At 48.9% G+C, this 14,254-nt stretch overlaps 1 protein-coding gene across 4 annotated transcripts in view; it reads left to right on the top strand.

The window, feature by feature from the left end:
* slc41a1 (solute carrier family 41 member 1) overlaps positions 1-14,254 on the top strand; it is a 40,918-nt gene that overhangs the window by 15,257 nt on the left and 11,407 nt on the right. For all 4 annotated transcript variants that reach the window (XM_033042912.1, XM_033042915.1, XM_033042913.1 and 1 more), the window contains exons 3-6: positions 5,849-5,956; positions 9,159-9,230; positions 11,313-11,457; positions 14,011-14,157. In XM_033042912.1, the coding sequence (XP_032898803.1) occupies positions 5,849-5,956; positions 9,159-9,230; positions 11,313-11,457; positions 14,011-14,157 (472 nt within the window). The remainder of the gene's footprint in view (positions 1-5,848; positions 5,957-9,158; positions 9,231-11,312; positions 11,458-14,010; positions 14,158-14,254) is intronic.

Here is a 14,254-nt window from a genome sequence, read left to right as displayed (position 1 = left end):
TTGATTTCCTTATTATGGGTAAATGATTCTGTGCATCTACCATATCTGTTCCCCTTGTTATCTTAAACACCTCTATAAGATCACCCCTCATCCTCCTGCGCTCGGAATAAAGTCTAAGCCTGCCCAACCCAGACATAATGGAAGAGTTATGAAGGACGCTATAGGAATGCTGGTCTCTGCGTTTCCTCCCTGGCATCTAATGGTTGCTTTGCTCGGGCATTGCCCAACGTGGCTGGGTGTGCTGTATCGTGTGGCACATACATACCTGGTGCACAATACAACAACAACAATACAATACAATTTATTGTCATTTGAGCCTCAGTCAGGCTCAAATGAAATTCTGTTTCCACAGCCATACAAACAAAGACAATTTCCTAGACATACACACAATTTAATTCACACAAACATCCATCACAGTGGACCCACTGTGATGGAAGGCAAAGTCTTTTCTCTCCCCTGTTCTCCATGTCTCTCCCGATGTCCAAGCCCCAGGCGGGCGATGATAAGTCCCACGGCCATTTTAGGCCATGCCGGGCGATTCAGGGCCCCGCTCCCGGTCTAAATGTCACAAAGTTGGAGCCCCCGGCGGGCGCTGGAATGTCCCACGGCCATGAAGCCGTGCTGGGCGATGTACGACCCCGCTCCAGGTCGTTCCAACCCCGCGACACGGGCTGGAGAAGTCGCGTTGCGGGAGCTCCAGGAAGCGGTCTCTCTCTCCCCCCGGACCCGCGAGCTCCCGATGTCCCGGTCCACCGGACCTGCGGCTGCGTTGCTGGAGCCTCCGAGCCCCAGGAGTCGAATCGCAGCAGCGAGCCACCACCGCTCCCCGCGCTCCGAGGCCGGCCAGCCCCACGATGGTGAGTAGTCCGCAGCTCCGCAGCCTCCTGAGCCCCCGGGTCGTTCAGGTTGGAGGCCGCTCCACGGTGCTAGGCCCCAACGACAACGGAGACCCGACAGGGAAAAGGTCGGGTCTTCCGGACGGAAGAGATTTTAAACGGTTTCCCCCCCCCCCCCCCGCCCCCCACATATACACATTTAAAACTAGTATTAAAAAAACACCAACACTACATTTAACTAGACAAAAATTTTTTAAAAACAGACAGGCTGTAGGGGCCGCTGCAACGGGTGAGTCGCACCGCCAATGGGAATCATAATTGATATGTTTTTCCTGTTTTGGAAATGCTTAGGGTGGCACGGTGGCGCAGCGGCCTCAACACCAGAGGCCCGGGTTTGATCCTGACTACGGGTGCTTGTCTGTACGGAGTTTGTACGTTCTCCCTATGATCGTGTGGGTTGTCCCCGGGTGCTCCGGTTTCCTCTCACACTCCCAAAGACATACAGGTTTGGCTTGGAATAAATGTAAAATTGTCCCTATTGTGTCGGGCAGTGCTGGTGTTTGGGGCGATTGCTGGCTGGTACGGACTCTGTGGGCCGAAGGGCCTGTTTCCACACCATCTCTAAGCGAAACTAAATGGAAGAAAGGTGAAGAAAATCATGTGACAGAGCCAGCTTTCGATCTGATTTTGTCTTCCTGAGCTTAACATTCAACGGTCTGACCAGGACGAACAAGAGTATCAGGTGCTTAGGAACACTTTTGTTTGTCCACACATCTGCCTATCAAATCCCCCCTCACCTGTATCCACCTATCACTCAGTCTGAAGAAGGGTCCTGACCCAAAACATTGCCTTCCATGTCCTCCAGAGGCACTTCCTGACCCGTTGAATTACTCCAGTACTTTGTGTCCTTTTGTTTTGTAAACCAGTTCTTTGTATTTATGTATAGTATTAATGTAGAAAAACAATCAAACTAAACTCAAGTACAATAGGTAGAGCAAAGGGGAAGATACAGTGCAGAATATAGATTAGTGTAGAGATACAGTGTGGAAACGGGCCCTTCAGCCCCTCGAGACCGTGCTGACCACCTATCACCCAGATTATCACACTAATTCCATTCTACACACTAGGGACAATTTACAGGAGCCATTTAACTTGCACGTCTTAGGGATGTCGGAGGAAACTGACGCAACCAGAGGAAATCCACACAGTCGCAAGGAGAATGTGCGCAGACAGCACCTGATGTTAGGATTGTAGCCGGGTCTCTGGCGCTGTGATAGTTCTCAGCATTGTAGCGCAACAGTTCCCTAGACAAAAGCCCAATGTCCAGGTGAATCGGACAGCACCCTGGCTTATGGAAGGACCGTTCAGCAGCCTGATAACAGAGGGGAAGAAGCTGTTCCGGAATTTTGTGGTGTGCGCTTTCAAGCTTCTGTACCTTCTGCCGGGTGGGAGCGGGGAGAGGAAGGAGTGAGCGGGGTGGACTGCTCCATGTCCGCCAAGATCCATTCCCTGCACTGAGGTGTGAGTTGGTGAAACTGGGCTTTGAGCTGAATGGGCTTCCCTTGCTCAGATGAGATCTCGGATAGCAGGTTGTGTGACAGCATCAAGCGGTTCACTTTGTGTAACAGATGTTACTGGTGGCCCTTTGTTCCTTTATGTCGATATCAATTGTAGGTGACGTTAAGTGGAGTATGTTGTCAGCGGCAGTCCTTGCGTGATATGTACATAGAGGAGAAACTCTGAAGCTCAGTGTATATTATATTTCATCTTTCCTTGATTGCCATTCGACCCATTGAGCCTCGACTAGCCCTTAGAACAATCCCATCTTGTTTTATACCGAAGATAGACACAAAATGCTGGAGGATCTTGTTTTATTCTTGTTTAATGCCCAGTTTCCTCCCATATCCCAAAGACGTGTGGGTTTGGAGATTAATCGGCCTATAAATTGCTCTCAAGGGGTTGCGAGTGGGAATGTGGGACAACATAGAAGTAGTGTGAACGGGTGATCGATGGTCGGCGTGGATCGATGGGCTGAATCTTTCAAACTTTCAGAAGTTATGGGGTCAAGAACCAAAGGGCACAGGTTTCGGGTGACGCGGAAAGACGGTTTAAGGAGGTCACAGTTATGATTTTTGACACGAAGATTGGTGGTTCTTTAGTTCGAACTGCTAGAGGAAGTGGTGACTTACTTAGTAACTGCCTATTCTGCCTCCTGGCATGTAGGGCAGCAACGAAGGTCCTCCACCCAGTAGTGTCGATTCCTTCAGTTGCTGTTTCCGTAACAGATTTGTTTTACGAGACAGGGTTGTTAGCCCTGTGCTCAACCCCCAACCTGGAGGACCAGTGGATCGCTCTTCGTCTCGCCTCTACCCTTCGACCTGTCCAGCATGGGAGACCCTAACAGGAGACGAATCTCCCGCTGGTGTAGCTCTAGGGGTCACTGAGACACACAAGCTCCCCGACCACGACAAGGTTGCAATCCAACAGGGAGTGAGGAGGTGGTGAAGAAAGATACAATCACAAATTCAAAAAAAAAATCATTGGGACAGCTTCTGGGATGGGAAAGGACGGGAGGGAAAGGCACAATATGTTGCAGTAACTCAGCAGGTCAGGCAGCATCCCTGGAGAACATAGATGGGTGACATTTCAGGTCGGGACCCTACAATCTATCGGAAGAAGGATCCGATCTGAAATGTCACCTGTCCATGTTCTCCAGAGGTGCTGCCTGACCTGCTGAGTTACTCCAGCATTTTGTGTCTTTCTTTGGTAAACCAGCATCTGCAGTTCCTCGTTGCTACTGAATGAAAACTGGCACGTGGTCTCCTGTATTTCCCTGCCTGGAGTCCACCACTAGTTCCTTGAGTTAGTTGACGTTGAGTGAGAGATTGGCATTGGGGAACCACTCAACCAAGTGGTTGTCTGTGGAACTACAAACAACATAAGTTTTTAGAGATTTGGTGCGGAAACAGGCCCTTCGGCCCACCGAGTCCGCGCCCACCAGCGATCCCCGTACACCAACATGATCCTACACCCCAGGGACAATTTACTATTTTTACCAAGCCAATTTGCCTACCAACCTGTTTGTCTTTGGAGTGTGGGAGGAAACTGGAGCACCCGGAGAAAACCCACGCTGGAGTGTAGGTGACACCTCCTTGAGGCTTTTGATGGTGGGGAGGGCTGTGCCCGTGATGGAACAGGCTGAATCCACCGCTCCCTGCAGCCTCCCCTACTAACGCACAACCCTGCCGCTGCAAACACTAGCGCTCGATTTCCTCGGATGTCTTTGGTTCGTTGCCAGCAGAATGAAATAAGATGCACAAGGCTGACTTGGGTAGATCTTTCTAAACAGCTGTCAGAGTAATTGAATTTGAGATTATTACTCTTTAAATAGGACGGCTATCCCCGCAAGTCATGTTTCCCACTGCACAGAAACAAGCTTAGTTTAGTTTAGAGATACAGCGTGGAAACGTTGTCCGTGCCGATCGACGATCACCTGTACCCTGTCCTTCTACACACTCGGGGCAATTTACAGAAGCCAATTAACGTACAAACCTGCAGGTCTTTGGAGTGTGGGAGGAAACCAGAGCACCCAGAGGAAACCCATGCGGTCACAGGGAGAACATACAAACTCCCTACTGACAGCACCCATAGTCAGGATGGAACCTGGGTCTCCGGCGAATTGAGGCAGTAACTCTACCGCTGCGCCACCCTAAGCTTTGTATCTGCACCCCAACAAGAGAGCCAAGAGGGACCCGGGGGAACGCTGGCAGCCATGTGCGGCTGCAGGCCTGCTTCACTGCTGCGATAACATCCGATCAGTACATGCTGTTCCTTCACACACAATTCATCTGTTCCACTGCAAAATCTCCTCACCAGTCTGAAGAAGGGTCTCGACCCGAAACGTAGCTTATTCCTTCTCTCCAGAGATGCTGCCTGACCCGCTGAGTTACTCCAGCATTCTGTGTCTATCTTCGGTGTGAACCAGCATCTGCAGTTCCTTCCTACACATGCCAAGTGAAGATTTCGCCCAGTGGAGGCTTCTTCTTCTTCATCTTTCGTGTGGCGTGCACAGCCTAAAGTTGTTGGACAACTTGTTCTATTTGATCTTCCTTTTGTGCATGTCGAGTTGATTGCATTAGTCGAAACAGGGCGGACCACGCGAAGGTCGCAATCTTCCACCCCGCCCAGTGGAGGCCAAATCACTGGATGGATTTAAGAGAGAGTTAGATGGAGCTCTAGGGGCTAGTGGAGTCAAGGGATATGGGGAGAAGGCAGGCACTGGGTTGTTGATTGGGGACGATCAGCCACGATCACGATGAACGGCGGTGCTGGCTCGAAGGGCCAAATGGCATCCTTCTGCACCTACGTTCTAAGTTTCAATGTTTCTAAGTAGAATCCATTCTCAGAAGGTTATTAAAAAGCACCGTCTGTCTCTTGTGGATCGTACTTTAAATGGACCGCGAGGTGCTACCTGCGTTTAGTGTATAATAATTCATCCTAAAACTGAAGGGAGACAAAAATGCTGGAGAAACTCAGCGGGTGAGGCAGCATCTATGGAGCGAAGGAATAGGTGACGTTTCGGGTCACCCGAAACGTCACCTATTCCTTCGCTCCATAGATGCTGCCTCACCCGCTGAGTTTCTCCAGCATTTTTGTCTACCTTCGATTTTTCCAGCATCTGCAGTTCCTTCTTGAACAATCCTAAAACTGAAGAACTGTTGATGCTGAGGAATTACCCATCGCATCAAGTCAAGGTTATTTGTCACATACACGTACGAGATGTGCAGTGAAATGAAAAGTGGCAATGCTCGCGGACTTTGTGCAAAAAACAAACAAACAAACTACAAACAGAATGGAACAGAATCACATATTCTTTTACATATTAAATATTGTGGGCGGGAGTAAAAAGGGAGAAAAAAACTGTAGAATGGTACATCAGGCTAACGTGATGTCTCTGTGCCAGTAATGAACTATAACCCAATGCATAAACAACCCTCTCTTTTCCCTTACAGCACTGGAGTGTATTTAAAGAGGTGACTGAGGTTTTCATCCTCGTCCCAGCTCTGCTCGGCCTCAAGGGTAACTTGGAAATGACCCTGGCTTCCAGACTCTCCACCGCGGTGAGTAGCCTAACCTTATGCAACCTTGTTTTAGTTTATTTTAGAGATACAGCACGGAAACAGGCCCTTCGGACCACCAAGTCTGCACCAACCAGCGATCCCCGCATACCATCACTGTCTTACACGCACCAGGGGACAGTTTACTATTTTTTACCGGAAGCCAATTAACCTACAAACCTGGGGTGTGGGAATGAAACCGGAGATCCTGGAGAAAATCCATGCAGGTCACGGGGAGAACGAACAAACTATGTACAGAAGGTACACAAAATTGCTGGAGGAACTCAGCGGGTGCAGCAGCATCTATGGAGCGAAGGAAATAGGCGACGTTTCGGGCCGCCTATTTCCTTCGCTCCATAGATGCTGCTGCACCCGCTGAGTTCCTCCAGCAATTTTGTGTACCTTCGATATTCCAGCATCTGCAGTTCCCTTTTGAAAACTATGTACAGACAAGCGCCCGTAGTCAGGAGCAAACCCGGGTCTCTGGCGCTGCAGGATAGCAACTCGACCGCTGTGCAACCTTCTTGTTCATCTTCACCTTAGTGTATTTATGCAAGGGTGGTGGTGGTGGTGGGGTTACTCAGTAGGTCAGGCAGTATCTCTGGGGGAAAAAGGATGGGTGACGTTTCGGGTCAGGACCCTTCTCCAGTCTGAAGAAAGGTCCTGAACTGAAACACCATCTATTCCTTTTCTCCAGAGATGCTGCCTGACCTGCTGAATTACTTTAGCAATTTGTGTCTACCTTTGCGATTACAATTAGAGGGTCTTAGCTATACGGAGAGCTGGTCAAACTTGATTGTTTTCTCTGGATCACCAGAGGGAGACATGATACAAGTATATAAAATGATGAGGGGCATGGATAGGGTAGACACGGAACCTTTTTCCACAGGGTGGAAATGTCAAATAATTTCACGGGCAGGCACGGTGGTGCAGCGGTAGAGTTGCTGCCTTACAGCGAATGCAGCGCCGGAGACCCGGGTTCGATCCCAACGGAGTTTGTATATTCTCCCCGTGACCTGCGTGGGTTTTCTCCAAGATCTTCGGTTTCCTCCCACATTCCCCAAAACGTACAGGTTTGTAGGTTAATTGGCTTGGTAAATGCAAAAATTGTCCACAGTGGGTGTTAATGTGCGGGGATCGCTGGTCGGCGCAGACCCGGTCGGCCGAAGGGCCTGTTTCCGTGCTGCATCTCTAAACTAAACTAAACTAAAGACTCGAGGGCAGAGCTTTAAGGTTTCTGTCCAAAGCAACTAATGCATACTCTGAGCAAAGCCAGGGACATGTCGCTGCCTTTCACCCGGTACCTCATTTTGTTTCATGTCAAAATGACCCAAACATTCAAATTAAGGCAATAGTTTGCATATCAAAGATATTAGTACACTTTTGCGTTGAATAGGAAGGTCTGTCAAATGCTTTTTCTTTAACCTATTTACATTAAAGCCACCCAAAGCAACTATGCAAATAGTTGCATGCAGCATTCCTTATTTGCCTTATTGTTGTGTCGCCTTGTCGCCGCGAGGAATAGTTACAATGACTGCGCCACATCTGAATGCGCACTGAATGCCAGCACGCAGTCTCACAGGATCTCTATGTGTACACAACGAGTGTACACAACAAGGGTACACGTGTGGGAGAGCTCTGCGGTCAGTGTGACCTGCTACAGCACAGATGTCTGCGTTAGTTTCTCCCACATGGGCTCTCTGCAAACCGTGGCAACTTTCCACCTCAGGTATCTCTAAACTAAATAGCGCCCTGTCACACGCTGATGTATGCGGTCCTGCGGGTGATGCCCGGTTAACCCTAGCCCTGACCCTAGCCCGGCATCACCCGCAGGTCACCATACGTTAGCGTGTATGTCGTACAGCTTGACGGTTTTCACGGCGACTATGGGCGTCAGTCACTGATGCTCGCAGTCGCCGAAAAAAACCGCAAAGTGGAACAGTCCCTTGAAGCTTCCACAGTGAAATTCTCCTGCACAACCCACAAATGCGCACTCGCCCTATTTTGGCACCGTTTGCAAATAATAAAGAAACCGTCCAAAGTCCATGCTGGAAGTACCTGATCCAGGTAAGCCCCAGGCTGCTGCAGCTCCGTTATCCAGGCCTGCCCGGGTAGGAACTCCATGACTGGTCTTGCTGGCAACGCCCATATCCCGCAAATTACCCTTCATTAAACAAGTAACTTGTGTCACTTCAGCCGTGCCTCGCCCCTGATCTTTCACCCTGCTTTCTCAATATGTTGTTCTTGCAGCAGAGGCTAGTGTTTATTTTGACCTTTTGTTTTTGGCGTGTGTGTGTGTTCTTGACCTGATACTGGGTGACGTCAGCAGCTTGGCTTTGACCAACATTACAGCCACAGAGAGGTCGGGCAGCAACTCTGGAGAAATGTAATAGGTGACATTTCGGGTCAAGACCCTTCCGTAGACTCCAGTCTGAAGAAGGGTCTTTGTCCCAATATACGTCACCTATTCCTTTTCTCCAGAGATGCTGCCTGACCCGCTGAGTTACTCCAGCATTTTGTGTCTATTTTTGGTGTCAACCCGCATCTGCAGTTCCTTCCTACACATTATGGTCATAGACTCTATACTTTGATATGAACAGATTGCTTGCGGAGAGAGTGGATTCTGTAGGACATTTGCTTCGTTTAAACCTGTTGTGTCTCCACGTCATATATTTATACAGCATGGAAACAGACCATTCGGCCCAACTTTCCCATGCCGACCAACGGGTGCAGACCAACTATGTAGAATAGTCCCACCTGCCCACATTTGGCCCATATCCCACTAAACCTCTAAATCCCTCTAAACCTTTCCAATCCATGTACCTCTCCAAATGTCAAAAGGACACAAAAGCACTGGAGTAACTCGGTGGGACAGGCAGCATCTCTGGAGGTCATGAATAGGTGATGTTTCAGGTCGGGACCCCCTTCGGTCTGAAGAAGGTTCTCGATCCGAAACATCATCTATCGATGTTCTCCACAGCTGTTGCCTGGCCCGTTACACCAGCACTTTGTGTCTATCTACACAAAGTTCCTGTTGCGTTACAATCCTTCAGTCCCCTTTCTCCTACCATCCCCAAACGTAAAAGTGATATCAAAGTGATATTTGTTTTCTGGGTAATTCAGTGGCGGTTTATGCTGGTGTGAAATCTGTTGTGTTGTCTTTTGATTTGCTTTAAATATTTGTGTTTGCTTGTTTCTTTACCAGGCTAACATCGGGCAGATGGATTCGGCAGCAGAGCAGTGGACGATGATCACAGGGAACCTGGCTCTGATTCAGGTGAGTCTCCCCTGGAGGCATCTCCTCTATAATCGGCATGGGACAATAACATGCAGGTCTTGAAGAGGCAGTATTGCCGATCCACTTAACTCGTCCAAAAAAAGGAATCATTGCTTTTAGTGTAGTTTAGAGATACAGCGCAGAAACAGGCCTTTCGGCCCAACGAGTCCGCACTGACCAGCGATCCCCGCACATTAACACCATCCTACACGAGGAACATTTTTTTGCATTTACACCGAGCCAATTAACCTACAAACCTGTACGTCTTTGGAGTGTGGACGGAAACCAAAGTTCTCAGTACAAATTCCGTACTGACAAGTACCTGTAGTAAGTGCCGTAAGTGCTGTAAGGCAACAACTCTACCAGCTGTGCCGCCCCAGTGCTTTACCTTACAGCACCAGAGATCCAGATTCGATCCTGACTACAGGTGCTGTCTGGGTGGAGTTTGCATGTTCTCCCTACGACCATGTGGGCTTCCTCCGGGTGCTCCACTTTCCTCCCACATCTCAAAGACCTGCGGGTTTGTAAGTTAATTGGCTTCTGTAAATTATCATCTGTCCCTAGTGCGTCGGATCGTGCCAGTGTACGGGGCGAAGGGCCTGTTTCTGTGCTATATCTCTAAAGTTTAAATCTCTAAACGTGGGGAGACTGGTGCACAGACAGCCACCCCACGGTCCTTGACAGATCTGGGTCAGGATCCAGTGGCATGGAGTCCAAGACGACCGGAGACCCTTTTCTGCCGCAGCCTTCATCCGCCTTCCCAGCCGTTGTGACGCTCCACTAAGGTCAGCCATCGTCCTCCGCCTGTTCCACCGTTGAGGTCTTGGTTGGATTGCTCTTTGTCAGAGACCTCCCCCTCGACCTTACCGCCATGGGTGGCCCTACCAGGAGCGTAGCTCCAGACGGCATCGCTCTCAGGATCTCAGGACCACCCAAGCTTCTCCACCACGACAAGGTGACAATCTACGGAGAAGAAATTCAGTATAATCCTCTACGTTTCTGGAGTATGTTCAATAAGATCATCGGGTTCAGATAATTCAAGTGCAGAATCTGTATTTTCGGTAGACTTGGAGTCCATAATTATTTTTCACACAAACGGTTGGAAAAATATCAGTTTCTGTCCATAATTGCCAGGATGTGGTTGTGCAAATGGCTATTTTGTTAGGTTTGTTTTTGGAATCCAGTTCCGTGGTCGGGTACTCTCTCTGTTGTTGCCAAAAACCATCAGGGCGTTCTGTTCCGGCCTTCTGTCGAGAACAAAAACAAAAATGCTTGGCCACGTGGTCTTGATGCAGGCGTGAGTTTGCAAACCCAGAATGTAAAGCTTCCTGTAAACACAGCTCCTCTGTGGCACAGAAGACAGCCACAAAATGCTGGAGTAACTCAGCGGGAGTAGGTGATGTCTCAGGAGACGTCACCTATTCCTTTTCACCAGAGATGCTGCCTGACCCGCTGAGTTACTCCGGCAATTTTGTATCTTCGGTGTAAGCCAACATCTGCAGTTCCTTCTCCCACCTTTCATTTCCAGCTTTTTCCCACCCCCCCCTCTCCCACCTTCAATCTGCCTGAAGAAGAGTCTTTCCATTCCTTCCAGAGATGCTGCCTAACCCGCTGTCTTACTCCAGCACTTTGTGTCTCTTTTTGTAAACGAGCATCTGCAGTTCCTTGTGTTTACCAGAGGCCATTAGGACTGTAAACTCCTATCTCTCCAGGGGCTAACTTTACTGTGCCATTTTACTGGTGTCTTTTTAAAATTGCTGTTTATTTCCTTTTCTTCCCTCCCTCCCACAAATATGTAATATGTGAATCAAGAAGGAACTGCAGATGCTGGAATATCGAGGGTACATGTGAATATTCTGTTTGTAGTTTGCTGGTTTGTTTTTTGCACAATTCGCGAGCATTGCCACTTTTCATTTCACTGCACATCTCGTATGTGTATGTGACGAATAAACTTGACTTGACTTGACCACTGTGCATTGTCTTTCCGCTGACTGGTTAGCGTGGAACAAACGCTCTTCACTGTACCTGGGCACACATGATAACAAAGTAAACAACTCACTGGTTCTTGCTCTCTTCCTGTAGGTCCAGGCCACCGTGGTTGGATTCCTGGCGTCGGTGGCTGCTGTCGTGTTTGGTTGGATTCCCGAGGGCCATTTCCAACTGGAGCACGCTGTCCTTCTGTGTGCCAGCAGCATGGCCACGGCGTTTATAGCTTCCCTCATATTGGGTAAGGTGGCACCTAGCTGAACCCTAGCATTTCTTCCAGTACTCTCCGTGTTGGTCTCATAAGATCTCGGAACAGAATAAGGCCATTCGGCCCATCGGGTGCAGGGACCAGGGTTCGATCTTGACCACGGAGTTTGTACGATCTCCCTGTGACCACGTGGGCACTTTGTGCCCTTTGTTGTGCAATTTTATTCTTTGTTCATAAGTTATAGGAGCAGAATTAGGCCATTCGACCCATCAAGTCTGCTCCACCATTCAATCATGGCTGACTTATCTTTCCCTCTCAACCCCATTCTCCTGCCTTTTCCACCATAACCCCTGACACCCGTACTAATCAAGAATTTGTCAATCGCCGCCTTTAAAATAACCATTGGCTTGGCCTCCACTGCCTTCTGTGGCAATGAATCCCACAGATTCACCACCCTGGGCAAGATTAACTTGACACAAGAATTCCATGGTTTGACCGCTCTGACTGTCTACCTTGTCAATGCCTCTCATGGCTTTGTAAACTTCTATCAGTATTGTTGCTTCATGTTTAGTTTAGTTTAAAGATACAGCACGGAAACAGGCCCTTCGACCCACTGAGTCCGCGCCGACCAGCGATCCCCATACACTGGCATTATCCTACATACTAGGGACAATTTACAATTTCACCGAAGCCAATTAACCTACAAACCTGTACGTCTTTGGTGAGTGGGTGGAAACCGGAGCACCCGGAGAAAATCCAGACAGTCGCAGGGAGAACGCACAAACTCCGTACAGACTGCAGCCATGGTCAGCATTGAAACCGGGTCTCTGGCGCTGTGACGCCCAGTTGCTTTACGTCCTCATCAATAACAATCACTAGTTCTGTACCGGAATCCCAAACACATCTGGAGTATTGCGTACAGTTTTGGTCTCCTAATCTGAGGAAAGACATTCTTGCCATAGAGGGAGTACAGAGAAGGTTCACCAGACTGATTCCTGGGATGTCAGGACTTTCATATGAAGAAAGACTGGATAGACTCGGCTTGTACTCGCTAGAATTTAGAAGATTGAGGGGGGATCTTATAGAAACGTACAAAATTCTTAAGGGGTTGGACAGGCTAGATGCAGGAAGATTGTTCCCGATGTTGGTGAAGTCCAGAACAAGGGGTCACAGTTTAAGGATAAGGTGGAAATCTTTTAGGACCGAGATGAAAAAACATTTTTCACACAGAGAGTGGTGAATCTGTGGAATTCTCTGCCACAGAAGGTAGTTGAGGCCAGTTCATTGGCTATATTTAAGAGGGAGTTAGATGTGGCCCTTGTGGCTAAAGGTATCAGGGGGTATGGAGAGAAGGCAGGTACAGGATACAGAGTTGGATGATCAGCCATGATCATATTGAATGGCGGTGCAGGCTCGAAGGGCCGAATGGCCTACTCCTGCACCTATTTTCTATGTTTGTATGCTTGGCTCGCTTGGTGGTGACTACTGAAGCTGCTGAAGAGAGACTATGTGAACCGTCCTGAACGGTCACTGATGTGCGTGTGTGTCGGCATCTCATGCGCATCCCTGCCGGCCAGGAACGTCACGGGTTGGCGGGTAGATTGGGAACGGCGAACGGTGACGCGGGACTTACACAGGTTGAATGGCTGCAGCCATTGTTTGTAAATCACGGTGAGATACCACGTCCGAAGGCAGTTAGTAAATTACTGTAAAATGTTTTTATCCCGGTCAACACGTAACAGTTTCTGCCACTGGTAGCGAGGTCATTGGCAACTGGACCAATGTGCCCAGCGCTAGTGGTGAAACGGCAACAAATCTCCCTGATAACCGTGTCCTTTGCTCAGTAGCAAAAATGTCTTTAGTCAGAGGTGGTGAATCCATGGAATTCTTTGCCACAGACGGCTGTGGAGGCCAAGTCAGTGGATATTTTTAATCAATCAATCAATTTTATTTGTATAGCACATTTAAAAACAACTCACGTTGACCAAAGTGCTGTACATCAGTTCAGGTGCTAATGTACTACATACAACGGTAGACAGACCGAACAATACATACATAAACTGTTTACACCGCCCCCTCCGAGGGGCTCAAAAACGCTAGGGAGTAGAAATAGGTTTGGAGTCTCGACTTAAAAGAGTCGATGGAGGGGGCAGTTCTGATGGGAAGGGGGATGCTGTTCCACAGTCTAGGTGCTGCAACCGCAAAAGCACGGTCACCCCTGAGTCTAAACCTAGACCGCTGGATAGTCAGTAGCCCAAGTCGGCCGACCTTTGGGACCTGGAGGTAGAATAGTGGGTTAGAAGAGGCAGAGATAGATAGATTCGTGATCAGTACGGGTGTCAGTGGTGATGGGGAGAAGGCAGGAGAATGGGGTTAGGCGGGGTGAGATAGATCAGTCATGTTTGAATGGCGGAGTAGACCTGATGGGCCGAATGGCGTAATTCTGCTCCTATCACTTGTGAACAATTAGCGGCTGTGGCGGAGTGTTCAGTCCAGGGGCATTTGGTTAGAAATTCCCAGTGAAGTCATGTTTCCCGGCTTGTGTTAATTTTTCACAAACATGAATGTTGTGGTTTCCTCCTGCAGGGGTGATCATGGTCGGTGTCATTATTGGCTCCAGGAAGATTGGCATAAACCCTGATAACGTTGCCACCCCCATTGCTGCTAGTCTGGGCGATCTCATCACCCTGGCACTTCTCGCTGGAATCAGCTGGGGTCTCTACATACAGTTGAGTAAGTTGTACTGGAAAACTGCAATGCTGTTTACTTTTGCCGCAATCTACCTGGCTGTTACCTCAGAGTCTGAAGGAGGGTCCCCAAATGCCGAAAC

The sequence above is a fragment of the Amblyraja radiata genome, chromosome 24, assembly GCF_010909765.2.
Source record: "Amblyraja radiata isolate CabotCenter1 chromosome 24, sAmbRad1.1.pri, whole genome shotgun sequence".
NCBI lineage: Eukaryota > Metazoa > Chordata > Chondrichthyes > Rajiformes > Rajidae > Amblyraja > Amblyraja radiata.
The sequence above is the reverse complement of the archived record's forward strand: the minus strand, read 5'-3'. Positions and strand labels throughout refer to the sequence as shown.